The 27,178-nt window shown below is 43.7% G+C and overlaps 1 protein-coding gene across 3 annotated transcripts in view; it reads right to left on the bottom strand.

Moving 5' to 3' along the window:
• CA10 (carbonic anhydrase 10) overlaps positions 1 to 27,178 on the bottom strand; it is a 524,645-nt gene that overhangs the window by 88,312 nt on the left and 409,155 nt on the right. For all 3 annotated transcript variants that reach the window (XM_073883802.1, XM_073883801.1, XM_025859284.2), the window contains exon 5: positions 24,059 to 24,244. In XM_073883802.1, the coding sequence (XP_073739903.1) occupies positions 24,059 to 24,244 (186 nt within the window). The remainder of the gene's footprint in view (positions 1 to 24,058; positions 24,245 to 27,178) is intronic.

Genomic DNA, 27,178 nt, shown 5'->3' with positions numbered 1-27,178 from the left:
TAGAGACGATGGACTCTGAAAAACAAACCGAGGTTTCTAGAGGGGAGGGGGGTGGGGGGATGGGTTGGCCTGGTGATGGGTATTAAAGAGGGCACGTTCTGCGTGGAGCACTGGGTGTTATGCACAAACAATGAATCATGGAACACGACATCAAAAACTAGTGATGTAATGTATGGGGATTAACATAACAATAAAAAATTAAAAAAATAGTAACAGCTCTAATATTAATAATAATAATTATTATAACCAATTACATCTTCAAAGCATTATTTCAAAGACTGAGCTAATTATGCACCCTGAGGGACCAGGACCCAGGAGACACCCTATGAATACTTGCTCTTGCTCAGGCCTGATTCCACCAGTCCCACTTGTTGCTCCAATATTAAGGTCTATTCTAACCATAGGGATGTGTGACATTTTACTCCTAACAAGCATCTTTCAAAAGGATAGATATGGGTGTCCTTTTAATCCAGGTCTATTTTGTACGGTTTGAAAATGAAGTTGAAGAAATGAGGAAGAGGGACATCCTTCATAGTCACGGTTTGTCTCAGTGACTCTGCTAACCTTTAGGCTCCGGGATGTCTTCAGGGTTTCCCGTCTCCTGGCTCCCTTACCAAAATTAGTGTGCCATGGACTTTCATACATTCTCTTATGTGACATTCATATTAGCCCTGGGAGGAAGTCTGGATTAGACAAATCATCACTATTTTCCAAATGAGAAAATGGAATCTCAGAAAGACTTGTAATAAAAGAATGAAAGCCTATTAAAGCTGGAGGGTGTCTTGGAGATCACGTGGCACAATCCCGTCATTCTCTGATTGGAAAATGAAGCTTGGATCAGGAAGTGACTTGGCCTGAGGCTACATGGTCATTGGTAGAGCTGGGACTGAAACCCATTTGTCTTGATTCTTAGTTTGGTACTTTCTTCTTGGTTACACCTGTTAGGTCTCAAATGCAGATTTTTTTTTTTTTTTTTTTACAATAAATCTAGTGCTTAATCCCTAATACCACCATCTAAGAGATAGGCTTTTCCTGAAGTTTGTTCCCCTCCTGTTGAGACAAAGAGTGGCTAGTTGATTGAAAAAATATGATTCGACCGACAATACCAACTCAGCTTTCAAGATGCTGTCTGGTTCTCACTTTTAGGACCGGGAACCAATGGGAAAGGAGCCCATCAGCCAGCCTGGCGGAAGGAGAATGCTGGGGAGGAGTCACGGCTGGGCATGTATTTATTCAAGCTATCTGAGAGCATGTCATTGGTGGTAGAACCTGAACTATGACAGGGTAATCAGGGTTACGGAAAAATTCGTGCCGAATGTCCAGTCTAGAGGGTGAGGCTCAGAATAAAATTGGAGGCTAAGTCATGAAGTGGATGCTGAGAGGTTTAAGAACAGGACAGATTCAGTATGAACAGTAGTTCAAAGCCAAGGATGTGAATGGCTGCTGAGTGTTATCAGTGCCTGGGACGTGGTGTGGGGACAAACATGCTGCCTGGAGGTACCGGCAGGACTGGACACATCCACTGAGCAATCCTGTGTGTGTCATCTGTGGGAAAGACACACATTTCAGGCAATTAACCAGTCATAATCTTAAAGAATTACATACATATAAAGTGATTACATATATATATATATATATATATATATATATATATATATATATATTTAGGTCTCTGGGGAAGGTTTTTGAAACTCAGTTCATCTTCCCTTTGATGTGAGAGAAGCCGAATCAGACTGAAATCTTTTTTTAACCTACTTGCCATTCGTATGGGGTGCTTGCTGACCCTTTTATCTTTGCTGAAATCAGAATCCTTTATGTCTGATGAGTGTTCTAGTGCAGTGCTATTTGGGCTTCAGTGTGAGGCTGTTTCTCCCCCCTCTGTCCCCTTCCCCCATCTGTCTTCACATTTCTGAGTACAGATAAAAAGCCTGGCACTCATTAGCTGAGCACCGCTGTAGTCAGCCAGCCCGTGTTTACTCGTGCCCACGGGGCGCACGGCATTGCCCTGGGCACCTGTGTGAGCAGCCGATGGCCCCGCCATCCTCTGCCCTCAATCTTGGCTCCCAACAGGGCTGTGGGGCTGTGTGGGCCTGGCACACAGCAGTGGCAGGCAGACAGGCCTGGCGAATAGTAATCAGGACTATGAGGGGGCCTGGGAGTTTTGGAATTTTGAGGGCTCCGTGGTAAGAATTCAGAACTGTGAATGATTTTGTAAACAGCCATTCGAAATGACAGGAAGAGCATCCAGAAGTGCAGTTTCCATCAATGCCCTGACAGAGTAGCAGGGACCCCCACCGCCATGCATTCTGTAACTGATACAATATGATAGGAAAGAATATTGTCACAATAAAGGACACCCCTAGGTCGGGAGATGTGTTGAGACTATCTGGGCCTGCCCACTTATTTTCTACTTACGGAAACTGTTTTCTGCTTACATGCTTAGGAAGGTCTAGTTGGGGTACGTCCCCTTAAATAACACGGACATTGGGAATGAGTTTTTTCGGTAAATACTGGCCATTGCCAACAGAAGTGTAGGATGGGCTAAGATCCTCATCTTTTGGATAAGGTCAAAGAGGCCCCACTACTTCTGAATAAAACGCTGTCTCTGTCTTTGCCTAATCCAATTTCACTCACCCCAAACTGGGGAAATAAAAAACAGTTTGATTTTGGGGGTGGAGGGCCATGGGCCACTTTTTCCTTTCTTTTATTTTGTTTTCTCAGAATATTATTATGACGGCTGTGTAATGCAAAAAAACAGTGACCTGCTCTCTCAAGGAATGAGTCAGCAATTGAAAATGCAATGGAAGAGAGAATATTTCCCTTCCTGGTTTGGGAATGAAAGTAAAGTATGCCTATCCCTGATGACCTGGGGAAAAGTCTAGCTCCTCCATGAAAGTCCTCTCTTAAATATCTCTGCGCCTCCCCAAGGCCCAGCACACTGGGGAGCCCAGTGGTCATGCAGCGAATCCTTGCTGAAGATGAAGGGCCTAGTAATAGGTAGGGATAATGATGACAGTTTCTACTGTTGAGTGTCTACCAGGAGCCAGCATGGGTGGGAAGCCAGCAAGGGAGGAGTGACATCCCAGTTTTCAAATGGTCAGGCTGAGACTCACAGAGACGAAGTGGCTTATCAATGCCACATAGTAAGTGGCAGGATTGGAACTTGATTTGCTGGACTTCAAAGGCCCTGCCCCGGGATGGGGGCGGGGAGCTCTTGTTGGCATCCTGTGGGACCGAACGCATGTTAGTGTGGCTGGCTAGAGTGTTCCTCTTGATTCCCACCTGGACAGGACAAAGATTTATGAGCATTCCAGAATCCCTCTGAAAACAGCTTCTGAATAACCCACCTAAGAAAGGACCAGTAAATCAGCCTAGTTTCTTGGGTTTCCCATGGCTCTAGCTTGAACTTTAATAGAATACACATCTTCTCCTCTTTCTAGTTTCACTAAATGTCAAGGTTTCATCAGCACGAGCCATGCTTTTCAGGGAGGGAAGTGTGCAAAGTGTGCACTGCTGCCCAGCATACCAACAAGAGGAAGAAGTGCAGTAACCAGCTCAATGTCAAGGCCAGTAGTGCAGTCCTCCTGCTATGTCCGTAGCAAGTGGGAGCAAGTGCATGGGAGGTAGCCCAGAGCTGCTTGCTGGCTGATTAGGGGAAGGATGATTATTGGTTTCTCTCTCCTTCCCTAGCATCAAAGGGGGTATGTTTGCTCATTGACAGGATTCTTTTTCTCTTGTGATTTCTCTTTTTTTTTTTCTATATTCATCCAGGATATCTGTCCCTCGGGTTTGAGTAGAAGGCAGATGCTGATGGCCAGTCTTTGTTCATGTATTCATTCATTCATTCATTCATTCATTCATTATAGAATGCTTCTGCTGGGAATTACGTCCTTTGCTGGAGATAGAGAGATAAAGACCTTGAACCATCTTGGAGATGGAAAGATTCTCTAGCTGTAAAAGAATGTGATGCGCGGTAGGGACACATTTACACATTCTGTGGGAGCCCCAAGGCGCTCCCTGCCTGGGGCTGGTAACAGTGATGCTGGTGTGGCTGGGGGCACAGAGAAATCTTCAGAAATCTGGTGTACTTCTGGACAGGGTCTTGAGGGAGAAGTGGGATTTGGCAGGCAGACATACAGGGCAGGAGGGTCGGGTGTCCTGGACAGAGGACCTGCCCCTGTGAAGGCTGGAGATGTCAACGAACATGTAGGTTTTGAAGGAGTGACTGGAAAGCTACTCTTCTGTTCTCTGTTTATGTGAATATGATGCATCCTTAAGGTCCAGCATAAGTCTCACTTATGTAAGACGCTGACCTGACCTTGAACCACACCAGGAGATACCCTGGCTTTCTTTCTTTTTCTCTTTTTTTAAAATTTTATTTTATTATGTTAATGTTAGTCACCATACAATACATCATTAGTTTTTGATGTAGTGATCCACAAATCATTGTTTTCATATAAAACCCAGTGCTCCGTGCAGTACGTGCCCTCCTTAATACCCATCACCAGGCTAACCCATCCCCCCATCCCCCTCCCCTCTAGAACCCTCAGGTTGTTTCTTGGAGTCCATAGTTCATGGACTCTGGTTCATGGTTCATCTGGTTCATCATGGTTCATCTCCCCCTCCGATTCCCCCCCTTCATTTTTCCCTTCCTTCTCCTAATGTCCTCCATGCTCTTCCTTACGTTCCACAAATAAGTGAAACCATATGATAATTGACTTTCTCTGCTTGACTTATTTCACTCAGCATAATCTCCTCCAGTCTCTTCCATGTTGATGCAAAAGTTGGGTATTCATCCTTTCTGATGGCTGAGTGATATTGCATTGTATATATGGACCACATCTTCTTTATCCATTCATCTGTTGAAGGGCATCTCGGCTCTTTCCACAGTTTGGCTATTGCGGACATTGCTGCTATGAACATTGGGGTTCATATGGCCCTTCTTTTAAAATAATTCCATAGAATTATTTGTCTACACTTAACCATCTAGTGTCTTGTGTTACTACATAGCTTTCCAATGCATGTCTATCGTCTTCCCTGAGCACTCTCCGGAGCTCTTAGAAATAATTAAATGCACCTTGAATGACCCAGAAAAGGACTTACAGATTTTCCAGAGATCTGCCCTCGTGGGACAGAGGAGAGGCCCAAAAAGATAAAATGGATTGCCCATATTTGTGAAACCATTTGGTGGGATCAGAACCCAGGGCTGTTGATTCTCACGAAGTGGCTTGTCTGTTGCATCAGCTGCTTCCCTATTTGTTGAGTAGAGGGGTGGGCGGTGGATGGATGGACGGATGGATGGATGGGTGGATACCACGGTGTGTGATGTGTATTAGCTGCAGCCTTGCTTGGGTGCTGCCCACTCTTTAGCTACTTGCTAAGTCCCTGATGCCCCCACACTACCTGTGGGGAGGAGCATTTCTAGAAGCTGAGACTCCATCAATGGACTAACTTCCACCAGAGCCTTCTAATGACCCCTTTCACAGAGAAGCTGGCATTTAGGGGCGGCGGGAGGAGAGAAGGGGGCATAATCTCCTGCTTTCATTTTCAATTCTTCAGAAAGAAAGGTCTTCTTTAGTCTTTGGCAAGCGTTTTCAGAATGATACTCTGTGGAGTAAGAGGGGTATCCCACACATTCTTAACACAGATTAATAAGATGTCACCAAGATGATGATTTTTTTTTTTTTACTTTAAATGAAGTTTCTCTTGTCTCAGAACCTTTGAGTTGGAAAATCTTTATGAACAGAGTTGGCTGCAGGTCAGGGATGCCCAGTGATGGCGTGGTCCCATACAGCGGCTCCCAGGGGTCCTGAGCTAAGCTGTCACTTTCTGCAGCTATACCCCAGGAAGTGGGTGGTCTTTCTCCCTTTTTAAAAATCAAAATGGGATAATAAGAATGTTCTTTTATATTTGTAAAGAGAGACTTGCAAAGCACTTTAATTGCTTCATGCATTTTTTAAGCTATCATTACTGAGCTGAGCGTCCATCGTATTGATTTATCAGATATTTATTGAGCTCCTATTACTATCCTAAACATTAGGGGCACAGCAGTGAAAAAGAAGACCAACAGTGTCCCTGATATTGCAGGGCTTGCTTTTCCTCCCAGACTTTTTATTTTGAAATTATTTTGTATTTATGTAAGAGCTGTAAGAACAGTACAGGGAGTTTGTGTATGTTCTTCATCCACCTTCCCTTAGTGTTCCATGACTGTGGGACTTTTATCAAAATGAAGAAATTAACATCGGCACAACATTGTTAACTAAACTGGAGACTGTATTCAGCTTCCCCCAGTTTTTCCACCACTGACCTTTTCTCAGGACCAATCTTAGATAGTTGTCCTTTCTCCTCACTCCCCTCCAGTCTCTGATAATTCTTCCATCTTTCCTTGTTTTTCTGAGTGTTTTTGAAGGCTGCTTATCAGGTATTTCATGGAAAGTCCCTCAGTTTGGGTCTGTCTGAGAACATATCCTGTATCTATTCTGTTCCCCAGCTAGGACAGGGGATACCATTTCTGCTAAATCTCATGATTATACCACGATAATGGGGTTTTGGATGCGATCACAAAGGTGGAGTATCCTTCTTGTCACTTCCAGGAGCAGCTGATATCCACATGGCATCCCCAGTAATGTTAACCTTCACTCGGTTCAGGCTTCTCTGGAGAGCTAACATTTCCCCCCACTTTCCATTTCTTTCTTTGGAAAGCAAGTCCGTAAGTCCTGCTTATGCTCCAGAGGGGAGGAATTAGCGGAGCTTGCTTTTTAATGAAGGGAGATAGAAGATATGCAAATAAGTAGATACATGGGGGAAATTATCAGTAAGTGATAAATGCTGAGCCAAGTAAAGCAGGCTGCTGTGACTGTGAGTGACCACGTAGTTAGGGACAATTGGCGGCTGAGATCTGAATAACAAGGAGTCAGACACGAAAAGGGCAGGGGGAAGAACATTCTTGGGAAAGGACATGAACAAGCTTGGTGTCATCAGACCACATCACTCTGCTCCAGTGACCCCCTTCTCACCCAGAGGGAAAGCCAGAGTCCTCCCCTTGGCCCCCGCCAAACCTGCACGATCCACCTTCTACCATTCCGCCTCTGCCCTCACGGCCCTTCCACTCCACCTCACTGACCACCACCCTATTCCCCAAACGCACCAGGCACAATCCATACTTAGGCCATGGCACTGGCTGCTTCCTCTGGGGAAATTCTCTTCTGGCCCCTCTGCTCACGGTCAGCCCCCTCACCTTTCAGGCTGTGCTCCAATGTCATCTTTTCAGTGATGCCCACCTTGACCTTCTTATTAAAAAAGCAGTATGTACTCACTGCTGGTACTTCTGAGCTGTTTAACCTGCTCTCTTTTTCTGCATCACCTTTAACCTTGCAACACACACCCCCACACGCCCCAGACCCAGGGAGTGAGCAGGTAATCCCATCCCTAGGAGCTCAAGCACTGGGTGAGAAGGAAGTCCCTTGTGTCTAATCAGGTCGCAGGCACTTTCTTTAGCTAAAAAGGCCTGCGTGACAAGCCACTAGGCCTGCATGACTCTTTAATTTCCACCTCCTTAATGTATTTTTTTCCCTGACAGTTACCACTGCCAAGTTTGCCAGCAATGAACCCCCTCTCTCCCTGTTTTAGTCACTGCCTACAGTTCAGCAATGGTGAATTCTGTTGCTCCCTCTTCATTTGCTGGTGACTGAAGAGGCATCTGCATCATGTTCTCCACCAGCCTATGCATGAATAAGTTATTTTGGGAGAGAAACTGACATTTTGTGTGGAAGTTTCCAGTATTCCTGAAAGAAATAAAATCCAGGATTTCTTCGGTTTCCTTGACGGCCATCTCTTCGGTCCATCTCTTTTGCTCACCCAGTCAATATCCAACCCCTGCAGCCCTCTCTGGAGGCATTCCAGTGGGGTAGAGAAGCTGACCTGTTAGCAGCCATGCAGCAATGGCAGAGAAGGGGTGCTCAGAAAGGCCAGGAAAACAAACTAAGAACTGCACCTGACATATGTTCATCTGTATCATACCATTTCTGCTAAATCTCACAAATCCTGGTTTTCTCTAATGATGGGGATATTGACATGACATTAATTTGCAGAAAACACAAAGTGTAGGTCAACGTGTGTGGTCAGAGAAGAGGAAGCAAGTCTTAGACAGACATCTCTCTGAAATGGCCAACAAATCAGGACAGAGGATGAATCAGTGAGGCATAAGTTGGTGCCATTATTATTCCCATTTTACAGATGATGAAGCTGAGGCAGAGACCTGGGAAATAACTTGCTGAGGGTTAGCCCCAGCAGTAGAGGCAAGAGTCAAGTCCTGTGCTCATAACCCTCTGCCCGTGGCTCTGTGTATTCCCACCTCAAGCAGTGCTGTCTCCTAGCGCAGAACTTGGTGAGAAACACTAAATATCTCCTTACTAGAACGGAAACTCCTCGAGGACATGGATTGTTCATTATTCATACTAGAACCCAGAGGCTGGGAAAATTTTTCACACAGTCAAAACTCAAATATGTGTCTATGAGGAATAAATATTATTCATTATACAGAGTTTTTGGGTTTTTCATTATTTTGAATTAGTCATTCTTCTGTTTCCTTGATGAGGAAGTTATTAAACATACCAATCAGACTTTGTCAAACCTTGTGATGCAAGAATATTTTCTTCCTTGTTGGATTCTTTTTCTGAACTTGTTGGCCATTATTTCCTGGTGGAAATGTTTTGTAAATCTGGCTGGAAAATTGACAGGGTCTTGAGCAAGGTTGAGGGATTAACATGTATTTGCAGTGAAGCGAATCATACTATATAGCTAGGGATGTAGTTGGTTTTGCAAATTTAACCCTGATCCCCAGCTCTTAACTCAAGCAAACATTCTTTTTTTTTTTCTGTTGAAAAAGAAATTGAATATATGCCAGTTGAAAAAAAAATGCACCTTCAATATTAAAGGTCCACTGTAAATGAACTTTTCTTTTAATTAAAACAAGCACCCAAATTAAATAATATAACCTGCAGTGTTGATCAAGCTCAGCCTCTGCCCAAGAAAGTTGTGTATTTCGCACCTGTTGGCATTTTCCAGAACACTAATAACGAGAAAACTATCCCAATGGGGATATCCTGGACTTTGATATTCAAAAGGCTTTTGGAGAGCGTCCTGTATCTGGGGCTCTTAAGAAATTAAGTCAACACATGGGATAGAATAATTTCTTGGGTTGTTTCAGTTCCGTGGAAGGGACAGAGATTAGAAACTGTTGTCATAAACTAATCATCTGTGCCCAGATAAGATGGTCCCTGACTGAGGTGGGCAACAGGGAGCTCGGATGATCGGCCCCACTGGATGCCTCACTCGACAGGCTTAATACCAAGCAAGTGAAAGTGGTTCCAAGCCAATGAGTAATTGTGAACAATATAAACAATTCTTCCTCTTTTTGCTCTGAGTTCTGGAAACTGACAGGCAAGAGGTGAGAACATGTGTAAAGGTCCACTGATTATTTTAGAAATGTTCCCTTTTGGTGGCTGGGGAAGACTCTTTATTTTAACTATTCCATTCCAATGTTAGACCACATCCCTCCTAAGTCTGTGTGGTTTTACCCAAGACAGCTCATCAGCCCACCCCTGGAGAAGACAACAGATAGAGAGGGAAGGGGCTGGAAACATTCTTGTCATCTCCTCTGGGCTGGACACAGGGCTAAGGCTCTTGATCTCACATTGCTTTGTTTTATCCCAACAACAAACCCTCTGAGGTTGATATTGTTACTATCATTTTCCTCATTTTGGAGGAGCCCAAATATTTTTGAAGGGCACACAGCAAGTGACAGAACTGGCATCTGAATGTGGGTTCGCCTGATGCCAACCCCTGGGAAACTTGTTTGAGCCCACCCCATGATTTATGTACTGGCAGAAAGGGAGGAGGGGGAGAGCAGCACCGGCAGCCAGGAAGACGAGTGACATGCTGTGATTTGCCACTGACGTCCCCACGATGAGTAAGATTGTTGTGACAATCACAAGACGTTAAATTCTTTGAGAGCACATTATGGATTGACTACATTTATTCTTTCTACTAACAGATGCTATTCCTATTTGTCTGGGATGCTCTCGTCCTATTTCAGCCACACTCATAACCTCTCTTTCAAGATCTTGCTCATGTCCGAAAGCCTTCTCCAACCCCTAGATCTGCGTCCGATATATCGTGTGGATTTTGTTGGGCTGAGCAGGAAAAAACTACGTTCCCCACCACAGTCAACATTTTTGTGGGTGTCCGTATGGCTTTACAGCAACTGCTTACTCCATGTCATTGCTCTTCCTCCCACCAGGGCAGGTCCCCCCAGACCTGTTTATCTACATGACCACCTCCCACACATAGCTGGTTGGGTCAGAGAGGATATCAGATCTAGGTTGGAAAAAAATCAAACCTCTTCTTGGAGAATTTGGAATTGGGATGAAGAGCCAGTCAGCCAGTCAGGCCAGGTGGTCTTGATCCAGGAGGACCTAAACTTGGGAGCCTAAGGGGGGTCATTTATTCCCTGCATGGGCACAGAGAATCAGAAGAAAAGGGCAGCTGATGGAGAGAATGAGAATCAAGCAGCCACGTGGAGGTCAGAAGTGGGGCTGGAGTAATTTCCAGGGCCATGACCTTGACTCAGTTCTGGCTTCCAGTCTCTTTACTGGCCCAGGTGACCTAGAGTTCTATGACATATCCCAGAGGCTTTCCACGGATTGTCTTGGTCGCTTCGCTTAGCTTGAATGAGTTCCTGTGACCTGCATCCCAAAGCACCACACCTAAGATGCCCTTGGGGACCTGAACTCCGTGAGGACAGTGGCTGGGTTTGTTCACTGAGCAGCCCTAGGCTGGAGCCATTCTTGGCTCAACTGCATGGATTTTTGTTGAATTGCTCTGGCTGGTAATACAGCTTTTCTATCAAGAGATAGAACACTACCTGGCCCTCCCCCAAACCGTCATCTGCTCGCAGGAATTAAAAGAATTGAAACCAAGGGTTGGTTGGTTCCACTCAAAGACGGGCCTCAGCCCCTGTCATTCCATCCCATTTCCAGCTTGAGAAGGCAGGTAGGGTGAAAGCTGAAAAGCATCCAAAAACAAGAACAGCAGGACAAAGTGACAAGCGAGACAGGGTATGAAAGGGATTGTTTTGTTCTGTGTGCTTTGGAATCAACTCGTTCTTTAATTAAGGGGAAAAAAAATCACCCTCCAGCCAGTAAAGACACCCCTAAGAAAATTAAAATAATGTAAATCAAGCTAAATGAATACTCCAGAAGCAGCACTAGAGCTTGGTGGGACTGAGGGTTTGGATGCCCCCGGGGTTTTAAAAAGCAAAGACTGCAACTGCCTTTTGGAGCAGAAACCCTCTCCCTTTTGTTTGATGGCAAAGAGTGACACCAATAGGGATTTACAGAAGGGTTTACGGTGACAGAATCTTCTTACTATTCTGGCTCTCTAAAGATCAGAATTGAAACAAAGCCTAAGTGGATGATGATGATAATTCCTGGGGTTTCTTCCTAGGGGTGCTCCATGTAGAGAAATCACTTAAATTGTAATTAAAATACACAAAGCAGAATGGTCCAAGGGGAACCTGTAGTTTCTAGTAAAATACCCTACTACCCACAGGAGCATTTTACCTGGGAGGTAGCTGAATGACCGAAGCCTTGTAGAATGTGTGCGTGTTTGTGTGTGTGTGCGCACGCACGTACTAGTACTGCTAGCATACCGTGGCCGTGGTAACAGGGACACAGTAGGAGGTTCAATATTTCAGGCATTATAGCAAGTAAAGGTGACATATCCGAGTCAGCAGGACAAGCTCAGCTTTAATTTTTGGTGTCACATCAAATGTCTTAATTTCCCAAGCTTTTACCTTAAAGGAGGTATGATAGTGGCCACTTAGAGAGCATATACCTAATCTTTGGGGGAACCTCTTCAATGTAGCATAAAGATTTTATTGCAGACCCATGTTTCTGACTCTCCAGACAGCACAACGACCCCCTCCGTCAATATTTATATGTAACGATAAAATGACTCAGGAAGATTTTACTTCCCTGGGCCCCGTGGTGCTGGAAGGGCTCTGACCGAGCTACTCCAGTCCTCTCATTTTCTGGATGAGGGGAAGGAGATCCAGAGAGGTCTTCTAGGTCTTCTAGACACAGGTTGACCATATGATTCACTGTACAAAGTGGGGCATTTTTGAGAGAAAAGGAGGTGCTATTTCAATGACACCAGGACCAACTGACCTCAATCTAGAGTGCCCTAGGAGCATGTGATCATCCTATCTAGATAGATCAAGGTTTTGCCTCAGACCCAGAGCATGAGAAAATGCCCTGTTTGCTGGTGGCCTTTGCAAGACAGAAGGAGAAGGAGTCATTATCTGGGGAGGGGGAAGGGCGCTCCCAGAGGCCAGGATGGGGATTGCACTTCCTTGCACATGCTCCAGCTGATGCATTTCCCGAACCACATGTCCAAGCTGGTGTTGGCAGGGCCTGACTGGCTTGCATGGGGCCCCGGTGATGACTAGAAAGAGGTGCAGTTCTGAGGACAAACACCTTGGCCAGTGGGTAGCACATCTGCAGCCCTCTTCTAGGGAGTATTGATACCAACAAGAAATCAGCAATCAGAAAAGGTGAAATGTAGGAATTTCACCTCCTGCCCGGACGCCACTCTGGATTCCTAGATGGGGACAGAGGGTAAAAACGCTGACCTTGAAAGATGGAGCCCGAAGAAGCATACTGTTGCCAATAAACACCACCATTACTGGGCGCTCACTGCGTGCCAGGCTCTGTTCTGAGCACTTTCCATACACTGATCCTCTTAATCCTGAAAAATACCCTATAGAGTAGAACGGTTCTGTATCCTGATTATGATGATGGTTATGCAAATCTGTACATGCGAAAGTTCGAACTGTATGCCAAAGGAAAACAGTTAATTTAAATGTATGATAATTTAAAAAATAAAGTTAAAAAAAGACTATATACTGTATGAGTCCATTGAAATTTGAAAAAAGCAAAACTACAGTGATAGCAGATCAGTGGTTACCAGGGGTCAGGAGATTGACTGCTGAGGGACATGAGGGCACCTTTCGTGGTGATGAAAGTGTGTGAGATCACAGTTGTAGTGGTGGTTACATGACTATATATTTATGAAGATATATTGACTTGTACAGTTAAAATGGCTGACTTTTATTGTAGGTAAACTTTACCTCAATAAAGCTGGGGAAGGGAGCCCTACAGATGGGCATCGCTGTTAGTCTCATCAATAAGGAAACCGAAGGACAAGTAGGTTGAGTAACTTGCCCAAGGTCACAGGTGTGTGTGACAAAGCCAGATTCAAACATAGGAATAAATAACTCTGGCAATTTTAACCTTTGCGATTAACTGCTGCTTATGCAAGAAGGTCCCAGCTTGTCACCTGGGGGGGAAGGGGAACACATTAGCCCTAGACAGGCAGGTGCAACAGGAAATGTGTGATCCCCACCGAGGACCTTACAGAAACAACAGTTGTTCTGGGTGGCTGTTTGGGTCCACCAGACTGGTCCTTTCTGAAGCAGACAAAGCTATTTGCTTTGAAAAACCTGGAGCAGGGGCACTGATTCCTGAGGCAGGTATCTGGTGACTGCTGGGCCTTCCTCCTTTTCCTGGTTGGGAGTATGATTTAAAATCTCCTGGCTAAGCTCATTTTGCCAAACAGCTCCTGCAGGGTCCCTTTTTAAGACTCAATCCAGAAATTTCTAGCTCAGCAAACAGATCCACTACCAGAAAATGTATTCGCCCAAGCCACCTCTGAGACTAAGGGATATGGTTTCCCATGCTTTGCGGAGGGAGACAGATGTGTTTATTCGCAAACAAATTTACAGACATGCAATACCTTGCTTATTGTATCTCAAAGACACGAGAGCAAAAAACATCACTGTGCATCTGTATGTAACGTCCTAGTTACTGTCCATCTGAGAGGGGCAGGTGAATGAATCTACAGTCCTCGGCAGGTGCACAAAAGGATGCTGTGTCATATTTCCCATTGCAGTTCGTGCCACTTGGAGAGATAGGCTCCCGGCTCACTTTATAGCCAGAAAAAGTGCAGGTTATTCTTAAGGCTGGTGCAGAACTGGGAGGGGCTGAAACATCCTCTCAGGTGACACACGGGGTATTCGTGATTAGAGAGAATGAACTTACCGGTGATCAAGCAGCTACTTAGAAGCAGAACCAGTTAGGTGCCTTGACTTTGCATAGCTGAAGTCAGAGACCTGGGTTCAAATCCCCGCATGGACCATGTGACTGAAAGCAGGTTCTTTAATCTCTCTTTCTTTTCCTTTTTGTAAAAATGGTGCTTCCGAGTGTTAGCTCACTGGCTCGTTGTGAGCATTGGGTGTGAGAAGGCACTGAACTGGGTCATGGTACAAGCTCAATAAATGAAAACCCATGGTAGCAACCATCTTGGTACGTTGTGATTATCTTTATAGGTCTTCTCTGCAAAGATTTTGGACTAGATGACTGGCACAGCACTTTGCAGCTTAAGAAGCCCTATCACAGGAATGCTTTTTCTCAATACACAATCAACCGATCATGTATATAGGACTGGCATTATTAAACCCAGATCAGAGTTTAAAAAGGTTAAGGAAGGCTAAGAGATTTGCCCCGTTTTGCCCTTGCTGAGATCACACAGCTAGTAGGCAACAGAACAGGGTGTTGAAGGCAGATCTTTTAAGTAAAAACGTTACCCTCTGTCTGGTGGCACAAGAGTCTGACTCCCAAGCCACTATCCCTTCCCTACCATGTGCTTGTCTTGGCTTCCCTGTAGCCCTCTTCCAGACCAAGGCAACTGCTGTTCTTGGAAACTGCTTCTAACAAGATGATCCAATGAATAATCATGAGAGCAATTCTAGTGTTGCCCTTTTACAGCTGAGATGGGGATAGATTTATAGCGGCTGACCCTGGCTGGTATTTGGGAATGGATAATTACCTTCACTTACTATATCCTAGGCTGCTTCGGCTAAATATTTACTGCCCAGAATTCTGCTCTTTCCAACCAATTCTGAACACGAGCATGCCACAGGCAACTAAATGGCATAATTCATTTGGTGCGACCATAAATCTAAGGCTTCTACCAGAAATGATGCAAAAAATTAATGGAACATGAAATCAAGTAAATGGAATTGAGTATAGTAATTAGTTCATATTTTAATCCTCAGGTCTGTTTATTATCCGTCAACTGGCGAGCAATTAAGTCGGCACCATTGAGATGATTAGCTTTGTTTCAGCAAAAGTTTATCGATATGTCAGAGCAAATGAATCTGGGGGTTTTAAATGGCTTTATTTTGAATTGTATAGCAGCACATCCATGGGGTGGCTAGACATCGCATGATTTAATTTTGCAATATTATTATCTAGATTACTTATATTTAATATTACTGAGCTGTTGTTCTAGGTGGTTATTGGGGAGAGTGAGTAGGAGGGGGGATTCAAACTGTAGAAAAGCACGGCTTATATTCTTAGGTCCTTGTGATTGCCTTTTTGTATTAAGACCAACCAAAGGATCTTTCAGGAATTCTACTTTCTGTTTTAGTCTTCCAGTCTTTCATTTCTACATTTCTTGCAATCAGGCACTATTACGGTTCTCACATGGGTGGTATTTTTGTTTGGGGTGATTTGGTGACTTCTAGATCCATCTCCTCATGGATGCTGATAAGTGCTCATGTTTATAAAATAATCTGTCCATGTCTTTGCCTTTTTGAGGCTGGCTGCATTAATGTCCTTGTGATGGGTTCTGCTCACTAAGATAGGGAATCTGATTATCAGACTACACCTGCTCTACGGGACAACTAAACCAGATGATCTCAAAGGGCCTGCTGAACCTTGGGATTGTATATAATTTACATTTTTATCTGAAAAATTTTAAATCTCAAATTAGGGCGCCAGAAACTTAGGTTCCAGTCCTAATCCTGCCACTGTCTCTCAGTGACTTTGGGCAGGGCTCTTATCCTCTCTGGCATTTGAGTTTTCTTTTGTACAGTAAGTGGGTTGGAAGAGGTGACCTCCATGGACCTCCAATTTTAACACTTCAGACGGAGGCTTTGAGCGGACTTGTTCTTTTCAATAGCTGGTCTATACCTTAAAGTAGGAGATGTGATCTTTGGTGGAACCTCTGCAAATTTTAGTGAACTCTTGACAGTGGTCAGAGTAGTAGTGAATTCTTACTTCACACCTTTCTTTTCCAATTGATTTTATTCCTCTGGCTTTGGAAATGGGTGAAAAAGAAGTACAGCTAGGTTGTAGAGGTGTTGGGTCCAGTACCCACCTTAACTGCAATGTCATTGTTTACTAAATAAAGGAAGACCACATTCGACACTTGTAAAGCTGAACACTGACGGTCTCCATGGTAACAGTTAGGTTCTACACTGAACCTTGATCAAGTCCCAGGTAATGCCTGTCTTTAACAATGTCTTTGTAATATAGTACCTCCTTCCCTGCTTTAGACGGAACACCAGGGAGGAAATTAGAGTGCAGTAGAGGAGGATGGTGGCTGTCATAATGACATCCTGGCAGGACCAGGTCAGAGGTATGATGCAGGTTAGGATGCGAGTCCACAGGATAATGAGTTGCCTCAGCAAGTTGTCTTTAAATGCAATGTCTTCTCTCTTTGGCTGCCCCATGGTGTCCTTCTAAAACTAGCAATCCAGGAGGCTGCTGACTTGATTGGATTGTCCCTTCCCAGAAGCAATTATAAAAATGTCCAAAGGGAAGACCCCCTCTCCTTAGATCCCAGTCATCATCTGCTTGCTGGCATCATCATAATATGCCCTACCACCATCTGGGCTTCTGACTTCTGTTTGCTTTGCTTCTCGAAGGCCAGTTTGCTAACTCTGAGTGGGACTGGCTCCCGGGATCCAGAACTTAGGCTTCTAGCACTGGCAAAGACTAATTCCCTGGTCTGATCCTGGGAGTAATTCCAGGGCTGAAACGAGGAATCTACATGAATATTTCTAGCACATTGGCTATCCATTTTTCCATTCCTCCTCCCAGGGACCCTGAAGAATTCACTTACTCCGTATTTGTGAATAACGTAACCTAAAATGTCCAGAACTGCTGTTGATATTGACATTAACTTTATTAGGTTTGCCATTATGGCAATAGAACTGAATTCATGACATACTGGGCATAATTTAGGCACTCTGAAAGTTGCAATCTTTTAAGTTATCTTCATTTGCCGATTCAATTTTTTTATTCAGTAATATCCATCAGGGGCCTGTCACATGTGTGGGGACATATTAAAAAGTACGACCTACTCTGTGACTGCATGGAGCTAACATTCTGGGAAGTCAGGGTCTTCCTCATGGTCTACAGATCCTTGAACATACCCCCCGGGCTAGGGTCCAGAGTAGGTGAGCAGTCACTACTCTGGAGTTTATGGGTAGGTAAACCTTGGCTTAGGTTAATCAGTGTTTTCAATCAGAAGACCTGAGCTAAGCCCAACCTCAATCCTTTACTGTCTGCATGGTCTTGGGCCTTAGGTTCCCCAGGTAAGAGGGAGATAATACCAAGAGGCAACTTCACGGAGCTAGCGTTGGGTGATTCAGTGGGAGAATTTATGTTGTGCTTTGGAATTCATTGAGAGTAAGGGCCAAAGTCCATACAAAGTCCAGGCAAAGAGGACCTGATGTGCAGCAGCCCTGCCCACTCTCACCTCCCTGACTTCTCACGCCCTCTCCCTTACCCTGTGTTCGTGCTGCTCTCCCTCTTCCTAGAAAGCTCACAGCTCTCTCCCACTTCAAAGCCATGGTAGCGGCTCTTACCTCTGCCTGGAATGTCCTTCCCCCAGACATCTCTATGGCAACCTCACAGATGACATCCTCTCAACATAGCTTATACAGACGATCCTGCTTACCCTTGTAACTCATTACCTCCCCTCCTCATGCTCTGATTCCTCCTGACTCTATTTCTTTTCCCGTAGTGTTGATCCTATTCTAACTTACCATATGCATTTACTCATTTATTACGTTTATTATTTATTATTTGTGCATTCTCACTTGACTATAAGCACCATACAGGAAGGATTTTTATCTGTTTTCTTCACTGTAGCACATGGTAGGCACTCAATATTTGTTAGCTGAAGCAAAGAAGGAAGGAAGGAAGGAAGGAAGGAAGGAAGGAAGGAAGGAAGGAAGGAAAAGCAAATCAGGAAGCACGTAAATAGTGGCCAGATGTTAGCAGTGAGATTCGGTAGCCAGCTGTGGACGTGCCTGAGCAAGCTCTGGATTGTGCTGCTGAGTAATTGACTCAAGTCTGTGCCTTGTTCCTCCAAGGTGACAATTGTTCAATGCTTTTGTGTTCTTTACCACACTGAGGATAGGGCTAGGTTAGTACCTTGTTAACACATTTTGCATCTCTCAAAGTATAATCCTTTCTCAAAGAAAGCCCAGAACACGCCTTAGTGGTTGCTGTGAACTAAACCACTCTTTCTCTTTTCCAGTTTCTAATGGAGCTTGGTGCTTTGGACAGCCTTTATTGAAACACTCCATCTTCAATTTAAATGAGGCTGCATATTCCTGGTATAGTCAATGAATATAACGCACCCAAAATTCCAGGAAAAAATTCCTATAAGCTTTGAATTCCTAGGTCGCCAAGAGTTGATTGAGTTATGGATTCAGTGACTGAATGACTCATTCCACAGACATCAATTATGCACTTACTGTATGGTGGGTACTGTGCTAGGTGTACCGTATACAAAGATGAATAGTGAAAAAAGTCCCTGTCCTGAAGGGGTGTACGAAGATCATTTATTTTTTCATTCAGCAAACATTTATGGATTCTGCTCTCATTTGTCTGACAATGTACAAAGTGCTGGGAATACAGCGATGATCAAAAAAAAAATCTTTATCAACAAAGAACTCCAGTTCTAAGAGAACTGAAAGTAAACAGTTATAAAATCTATAGTGATGGGCAATTTAATAGATTGGGGCCAGCGAAAGTTTTGTGTAAAAGACCAGATATTTTGTAAATATTTTGCTTTTGCGGCCACACAGGGTCTCTGTTGCACGTTCTTCTTCTTCTTCTTTAAAAAAAAAAAAAAAAACAAACCCCTTTAAACATGTAAATCATGCTTAGCTACTTGACTGAATTTGGTCCACAGGCTACGGCTTGTGGACTACGGAAATAGGTGAATATGGAGGATTCTCTGGGAGTCACTGGCTGGAGGAGGGGAGGAGGCTTGGAAAGCTCTGGGGTGTGGGGTGGGGTGGGGGGCTGTGTGGGAATGAGGAAGAGAGAGAGAAAGCTGGCATTCAGGACAGAGGGACCACCTTTACCTCGGCACTCAGGGAGTTCTTCCATACGTACGACCGTGTACCTGTTATTTTTAAACATCCCAATTCTCATTCCCCTTCAAAACTCTACTTGTGTCAATGAACATCTCTACAAGGAGGTCCCAGCCTCCTGGCAAAGTGCTGATTACATTGCCTGAGTACCTCCCCCCGGAGCTGTTCTGTGCCTAATGGGGCCCTGGTTCTCCGTGATGTGCTCCTCAGTGCATTTCATACTCTAGCATCCTGCAGAACAATTTGGTGTTGCTTATTCCTACAAATTAGTGTGGCTTTAGTGCAGCCAGTCTCTAAAGGATGCAAATAACAGACTCCTTTAAGGAGACAGGGCCTGCATTTTCTGCACTTCTCAGTTGTTTGCACAGAGATAATTGTATTCCCTATTCTGGTTCAGAGCCACTAAATAAATAGATAAGCAAACAAACAAATAAGCAAACAAACCCATAAATAAATTACATACGACTTTTGTTCCCCCTTTTAATGAAACAATCTTATCCACATTCATAGCAATAGCTGTGGACTCTTTCCTTGCTCGGATGTGTGTGAGCAGAATCAGAGACTCAAGAAGCTGAGCCGGGAAAAGCTCATGTTCCTACCTCACCTTCAGTGGGAGCAGCGACTGTGTCCAGCCACAGAGGTGTTCAAATGTCCTTTCCTTAAAACAGTCCCGAGAGAGCTATTTCATAACCCCCTTCCAGAACCAACCTCAAATACAAGCCACGTGACCCTGTATTTTAAATATACATGTCCTCAATAGACTGTCTCTTATGCGGGGCTGTGGAGCTCAGCACACTGGAGACATGGGAAGATGGATGGCAGGAATGGGGGCAGAGGTTTCCCGTGAAGTGGCTGGTGCGAGTCTCAGTATATACACTCCCTTGCGCCTTCGGAAAGAACTTAAGGAAGGTTTTCAAAATGAGTATTTCCAACCTCCACTCAATAAGAACGCTTCTTTTTTGTCTAGCCTCACTACTGGAACTTCATCCATTCCCATGATTCTTTTCAAATATTATCTTTTGCCTACTTAATGCATTTGTTTCTTTTCGTAAATACCCTACTTTAGAGTGGACATGAATCTAACCAGTTAGTTAGACATGATTAGCAAGCGAAGGGTCTTCCATATTAAAAACAGTTCATTTTCCCTTCTTGAAAAAATGGAGTCATTTGAATCCCTGAATATGCTCATTTATCACCAGCCCCCAACAAGGCGTCCTGGAATGCTCCATGTAGGACATGAATAATTTTTATAAAAATGCAGTTGCTGACTGTGTCATACATCCACGCAGCTTTAAAAAACAAAGCAAATGATTACCATCAATTACAATAACCTCACTAGACAGACTGCAATTAATCTACAGCTCTTGAGATAATGACTGTTGCACTGTGCCAAGGAAAATGCCTGGCATTAATTGACTTATCACGATTGGCGATGATAGATGGGACAGATGGCGATGTGATTATTCATTGTCAACAAAATAAACACACACTCTGTTGCCAGAAGTGTCTACTTAGGTCCTCTCAGAGGATAGCCAAAAACAGAGACCAAAGGTGGCTTTGAAGACAGCACAAAATAAAAATAAGACATTAACCTCCAGGATGGGCTATATTTACTTTAACTGGGGCTAACACTCAGTGGAATCCAGTTGGGGGACATTTTCTATAAGGAAATCATGGATTGCATGGGATTTCAGCACTAGAAGGTACATTCCTTGCTCATGAGGATATGAGATGAGTCACTCTTATGAAGTCCTCAAATTCCATTCCATGCTTAATAATTCCAGTGATGGGAATTCACTATTTTTAGAGGCAAACTCATTCCATCAATGGATAGCTCTCATTGTTAGAACGTACATTTATTTAGTTGAACTCCATCTTTCTAGGACTTCCATCCATGGACTCTAGGTCTTTTCCCTCATGCCACAGAGAAGGTGCCAAACTTTTCTTGGTCACTAAACTCTTAAATATCTCAAAGGCTAATACTTAGCCACGTGACATTGTTTTGGTGCTTCCAGCATTCTGATTTCTTATACCTAAACCCACACCAGTTCAGAGACCACTCATACTGAGACCATTCATACTGAGGGGCTGGGAAAGAAAAGTAACACAGCTGATGTGGTCTGCCCAAGACAAGGTGTAATAGTACTTATGCTGAGGCCAATGCTCTGGCTTGCCTGCTTGGGAAGCTGTTCTCCAAATCTCATCTGTCTAGACAGCACCCCAGCTTTGCCATTTGCCGTAACACCCAGGTGCCCTTTTTAATTTTTGTGTAGTATGGTTTTGTTGATTAAGTCCTCATTGTTTAGAAAACTGGGATAATTCAGGCATATTTTGAGCTAAAACTGGCACAGTGGTCACTCACCAAAATCTCTTGGGGGGAATTTATACAAAGGTGCATATCTGGACCCCACTCCCTGAGACCCTGATTCAATTGCCCTAGGGCAGGATTCAAATGTAAATATTTTGACAACGGTCCCCAGTTAATTCTTACTTGCAACTATGTTTAGATTCTTTATTCATTGAAAGCACTTAATAATGTGCTAGTGAAGTGAGTGCTTCACAAACCTAATCATCAGACTCTCCTGCGGGCTTTAAAAATGCAGATTCCTTGGAGTGCCTGATACCTGTGGTCTGGGTATGTCTAGGAAAATTAGTACTTTGAGAGATCAACTTGTTGTATGTTTCCATTAAGGATTTTGGAGACACTCATTTACTCCAAAATTGTAGTTCCTATACAAATTACAATGCACCCTTATCACACACTGAAGAAAAAGGCAATTCTAAGGAATTCTACAAAGCAAAGATTTTAGCCAAGTAACCATCCACATTTTTTCACTCATTCACTTAATAAATTCATTAATAAATTAATTTTTAATTGGAGGCAATATTATGATAAGGATCAGTGAGGGAAAAAAGCAAAGAAATCAAAGCAAAGAAATGAGCAAGTAAACCAACAAATAAAAGTTACAAATACTGAAATAATATGTATTTAAAAAGGAAGTGTTTATCTAATTTAGAATATTCCCTAATTCAGACTGGCAGGCCCTGGTCACTCTCAATTCATGGATTTTTGCCCTGCTTTCATCATCTTCCCTGCTATACTCTAGCTCAGAATCTGCAATTCTTGGGAGTTTTTCCATTAGGGTGCCTTTGGCAGACATCCCTAATCAATCCTAGCATTTTTTTTTCCTATGGATCCAGGAAGGAGGCTCATTCCTGCTCAACCCTGTGCTCTATGCAGCCATTACTAATAGAGGACAGATGAGCTGAGCTCTACCTGAAGCTTCCCCAATACACACAAGGTCCTGACACAGGTTGGTGCCTTTGTTGTTCATAATTTCCTGCTTTATCTTTGTTGTCTATCAACTCTTGAGTACTACAAATGTTCCTTACATCTGAAATCCCACTTAATTTTCAAAATAACCTAATGAGGTGTGTAAACTCAGCCTTAGAAGGATCAAGAAACCATCTCAAGATCACATAATAAGTGTATTATATAATAAGCAGGACGTACAAACTCTGGTTCTTTGACTCCAGAGCTGATGTTCTTAAACATTATTCTGCATTGCCTCTCTTCTTAGCCCAGTTCAAAGGGCCCCTCCTCTGGGACACTTCTCCTGACCCCTTCAGGGAAAATCTGTCACTTCTTCCTTGAGTTGGCCAGGGTCTTTGTACATCTCAGAATACTCTAATAACAGAATACCTCAATGATTTGAATATAGTATTCTTTGAACTCCTTTGTGGTAGGAGCTTTGCCTTTTTTTTGGTTTTATTTTTTAATCTTTGTATCCCTGGTACCTAGGAGAGAGCCTAGTAGATTCTCAGTTGATACACTTTGAACAATCATTAAAATCTGGCCAAGGGACTCCTTAAGGTTGGCTTCTCTTTTTCAGTGTATAGCTTTACTATATTAAAAACAATGCCAGGTTTAAACATGATGTTGATTAAAAAAATTAAAAAGACTAAGTCAATCGTGAGATACATACTTCTGTTATTTTAAAGCTTTCTTGACCTCAGTTACTGAGGACTTTTAAACAGAAACATAGTTACCGACTATTTAGCATATAAGCCCCCCAGGCCCCTAAATGATAACCACCCTCAAGTGTAAGAGGACAAATTAAATATACCATGCTTGTCAAGGGTCAGAATCCAGATGATATCTGTTTAAACTGTATCGCTCATCCTATAATTGAAGGTGGTTTGGCTCACTGCTATGGTCTGAGTCCTATCTGGGTTGATGGTGGCACATAGTGATATTCACCATTAATGGTGACATACAATGACATTTCCATTCTGTAGAAAGTCAGGCAGACTATTTAGTTGCCTGACATTTATTTCATAGTAAGTTATAGTTTTGTGCAAATAAGATCCATTCTGCCAGAAGGAAGAAATTATGGAACCTATACTCTCATATGAGAGGCTGATGGTCCAAGTAGGGGTAAGTGAAGGTGTGCATGAAAAGTGAGGGTTTGGGGTTAAATAATGCTCCAGAGATACTGTAGGGCATGAGTCACGATAGCTGCACCAATGTCTCAGAAGGAAATACCCAGTTTCATTGTGGCCTTCCCTAGAAAACACTGGAAGCACGTTTATAGACTTCCACGTCAACTTGCAAAAGACAGATGGAGAAAGGAGGCACTGACCTTCTCATTTCACAGATTTAAAAGAAAGCTTTCCATCTGTTATCCCACCTTGGGTATAAATAGGCATCAAGTCTTATTAATTGGCACTCAACTTTAGTACTTCAACAGCCCCACATACCTCCCCAGAGAAGGCTTGTCCGTTGAGGAGGTGCTCCGACCCTTGGCTGTCCTCACTCCCGAAGTGTAGTCGGATCTCCTCCAGCCGGTGGCTGTATGTCATGGGCCCTCCTGATATGTTAACCAAGTGTTCCTTGTCCAGGCGCAGGGACACATGTCTTCCAGTGTTGTACATGGTCCCACTGACCTGCAAGGCAATGCACAACAGGTCACGCAAGGCTCTCGTTCTGTGTCTCACCAAACCCAGCATGGTGCTTAGACCAATGCCTTTTGCCTCCTCTTGATAGGCAAACGTTAGGCTAAGTCTATATATGAAATAGGGAGTAGCAGTACCTAGAAGGCATTCCTGCCCTACCTGGCTTATGTGGTACTTTCTGCGAGGCATAAACCACATTTACGATCACATGATCATGTAGGAATTTGAGGTAGGAATTCAAAGGAGACCTCAGCAACTGTGACTAATATTTTGGACATTGCACTTTAGAAAAAATAACTTGTCCCTCTTAACAACAGGTGCTGGCAGGGATGTGGAGAAGGAGAAGGTCAGTGGGAAGGCAAATTGGGGCAGCCTTTTGCAAAACAGTATGGAGTTTCCTCAAAAAGTTAAAAAAAGATCCACCCTTCAATCCAGCAATCACACTACTGGATATTTGCCCAAAGAATACAAAGACACTAGTGCAAAGGCATACATGCAACCCTATGTTTATAGCAGCATTACTTACAAGAGCCAAACGATGGAAGCAGCCCAAGTATCCATTGACAGATAAATGAAATATATATATATATATATAATGGAATATTACTCAGCCATAAAAAAGACTGGAATCTTGCCATTTGTAGCAACGTGGATGGAACTAGAGAGTATAAGGCTAAGCAAAACAAGTCAGTCAGAGAAAGACAAATACCATATGATTTCACTAATATGTGGAATTTAAGAAATAAAACAAATGAGCAAAGGAAGAAAAAAAAGAAAGAGAGAGACAAATCACGAAAGAGACTCTTAACTCTAGAGAACAAACTGATGGTCACCAGAGGGGAGCCAGGTGGGGAGATGGGTGGAACAGGTGATGGGGATGAAGGAGTGTGCTTGTCACGAGGAGCACCAGGGGATGTATAGTAGTGCTGAATCACTATCTTGTACACCTGAAACTAATACTACACTGAATTAAAATAAAAACTTAAAATAATAACTTGTCCCTCTAACCCTCAGTATTTGGAATGTAGAGATACTGTAAAAGTTAAAATCTCAGATGTGAGAAATTGGAGAAAGCAAGAGATGCTCAAAGGCCAACTGAGAGACAAGGAAGCCAAAAATGGGTAAACAGGAGCAAACTGTCATGGGAGACTGAAGGCTTTGGTCTGAAGTCTCAAGTGTGCAGTCCCATGTGTCTTTATTAAGTCCCTCTCTTGCCCTGGCCACCAGATGCTGCACAGAATGTGAGCTCTGACCCCTTCTCAGAGCTCATGGACTCAGTGCTAAGCTAAAGAGAGGGATACAAGTTTCCCATTTCCCTTCCTCACTCCTGATTCCATCTTGCTTCAGCCTCTTAAACTGCTGACCTTACTGCTTGATGTTCCCTTTCCTTCTTTTCTCTTTGAACTTGATATTCAGCTTCATTTTCTTGACTTAGCACCTCTAAACACTTGAACCCTGATTCCTACCTGTGACTCTACTGCCTTTGTCTCCTGGGTTGACTTAGCTCTTGGGGCAGAACAAAAGCTTAACGGAGACTCTGACTGGGTCTGAATCTGACTGGGTCTGCATGGAATGCTTCTGGACTCTCAGGGCTGAGATACTTGGATTTTCTTCCTGCTTATTCTGACTCCTTTGGGCCCAGCCTTCTGCCCTAGGGATTCCTTGAGGGCTTCATGTAACATATGATACATTCCTTAGTCACGGTTTCCTACATTTTCTCTCTAGCACTATCCTTACCTGCCCCGCCACCTTTCTGACACTAGTGATAATCAGATAGGTCTGCAGATGGCTCACTGTGGCGGACAGAGTAACGCCCACTAAATACTCCATTGACTCATTTTGCTGTAAGGTGGAGCCCATGTGATTGACGTTGGCCATGGGGTATGAGGGTACACGATAGGTGTCCCTTCCAGGGTGAAACTCTGGAAGTGAAAAACTTACATGCACAAGTCTCCAGTCTCTCTCTTCCCCTGCTGCCTCAATCCCTGGGGCCACATGGAAATATGTAATGTTCTATCGCTACAAGATGGAGGTCATGCATGTTTTGCAGATTGCAAAAACAGCCAGAATTCTTCCCCTCCCTGTAACTGCATTCTTTACAGCGTGACTCTGTAGCTGTTCCCTTCAACACAGGGTTCTGCTTCTCTCCCTCTTGACTCTCGGCTGGCCTTGTCACTTGCTTTGGCCAATAGGGATATGATGTCTGTGCTCTGAGAGGCCTTGCACATTTCCTCACTCCTTCTTGGGAACTTGAGGCCACCATGTCAATGAGCCTGGGCTAGCCTGCTGGGAGATGATATGACACTGAAGAGGAGAAGGCTTCCTCTTCTCCCAGGATGCCTTCATGGCTGACCTGCCAGCTGACTGGCCCAGCCGAGGTCAGCTTAGCCTTGCCCAGACCAGAAGAACTGCCTACAGACCCCCAGACTTGGAAGCTAAATAATTTTAATTGGGGTTTTAAGTCCCTAAGTTTTGGAGGTAGTCTGTTATGGAGCAAAAGCTAACTGATAAACACTAGGTCAATCATCTTGCCCCTCCTGAATCTGGAACTATCAACAGAAACGCTGTTGAGTGCCTGGCAGTGTTGAGTACCTGAACTGGAAAGTCCAGAGACTCAGCCTGCTAGGTAGCTGGAAGTCAGACCAGAGAGGAGAAAAGCAGATGTGCCAACAATGACAGAGGAAACCGTGCATTGAGAGACAGAACAGCCACTTGACCTTCAGAAATCCTTCACATCTCCTTGTTTGCAGTTCCTTCATGAGGCCTGAGCTGCATTTTCTCAGATGTGTTACATGTTACCAATAAATTAATTTTTTCTCAAGTTATCTATTCTTTGCCATTCTGACTAGATCTTGCCATTTGCAACGAAGTGGATGGAACTGGAGGGTGTTATGTTGAATGAAATAAGTCAATCAGAGAAAGACA

Source organism: Callorhinus ursinus, unplaced genomic scaffold (assembly GCF_003265705.2).
Source record: "Callorhinus ursinus isolate GAN/ISIS: 27379988/994484 unplaced genomic scaffold, GSC_fseal_2.0 scaffold52, whole genome shotgun sequence".
Taxonomy (NCBI): Eukaryota; Metazoa; Chordata; class Mammalia; order Carnivora; family Otariidae; genus Callorhinus; species Callorhinus ursinus.
The sequence above is the reverse complement of the archived record's forward strand: the minus strand, read 5'-3'. Positions and strand labels throughout refer to the sequence as shown.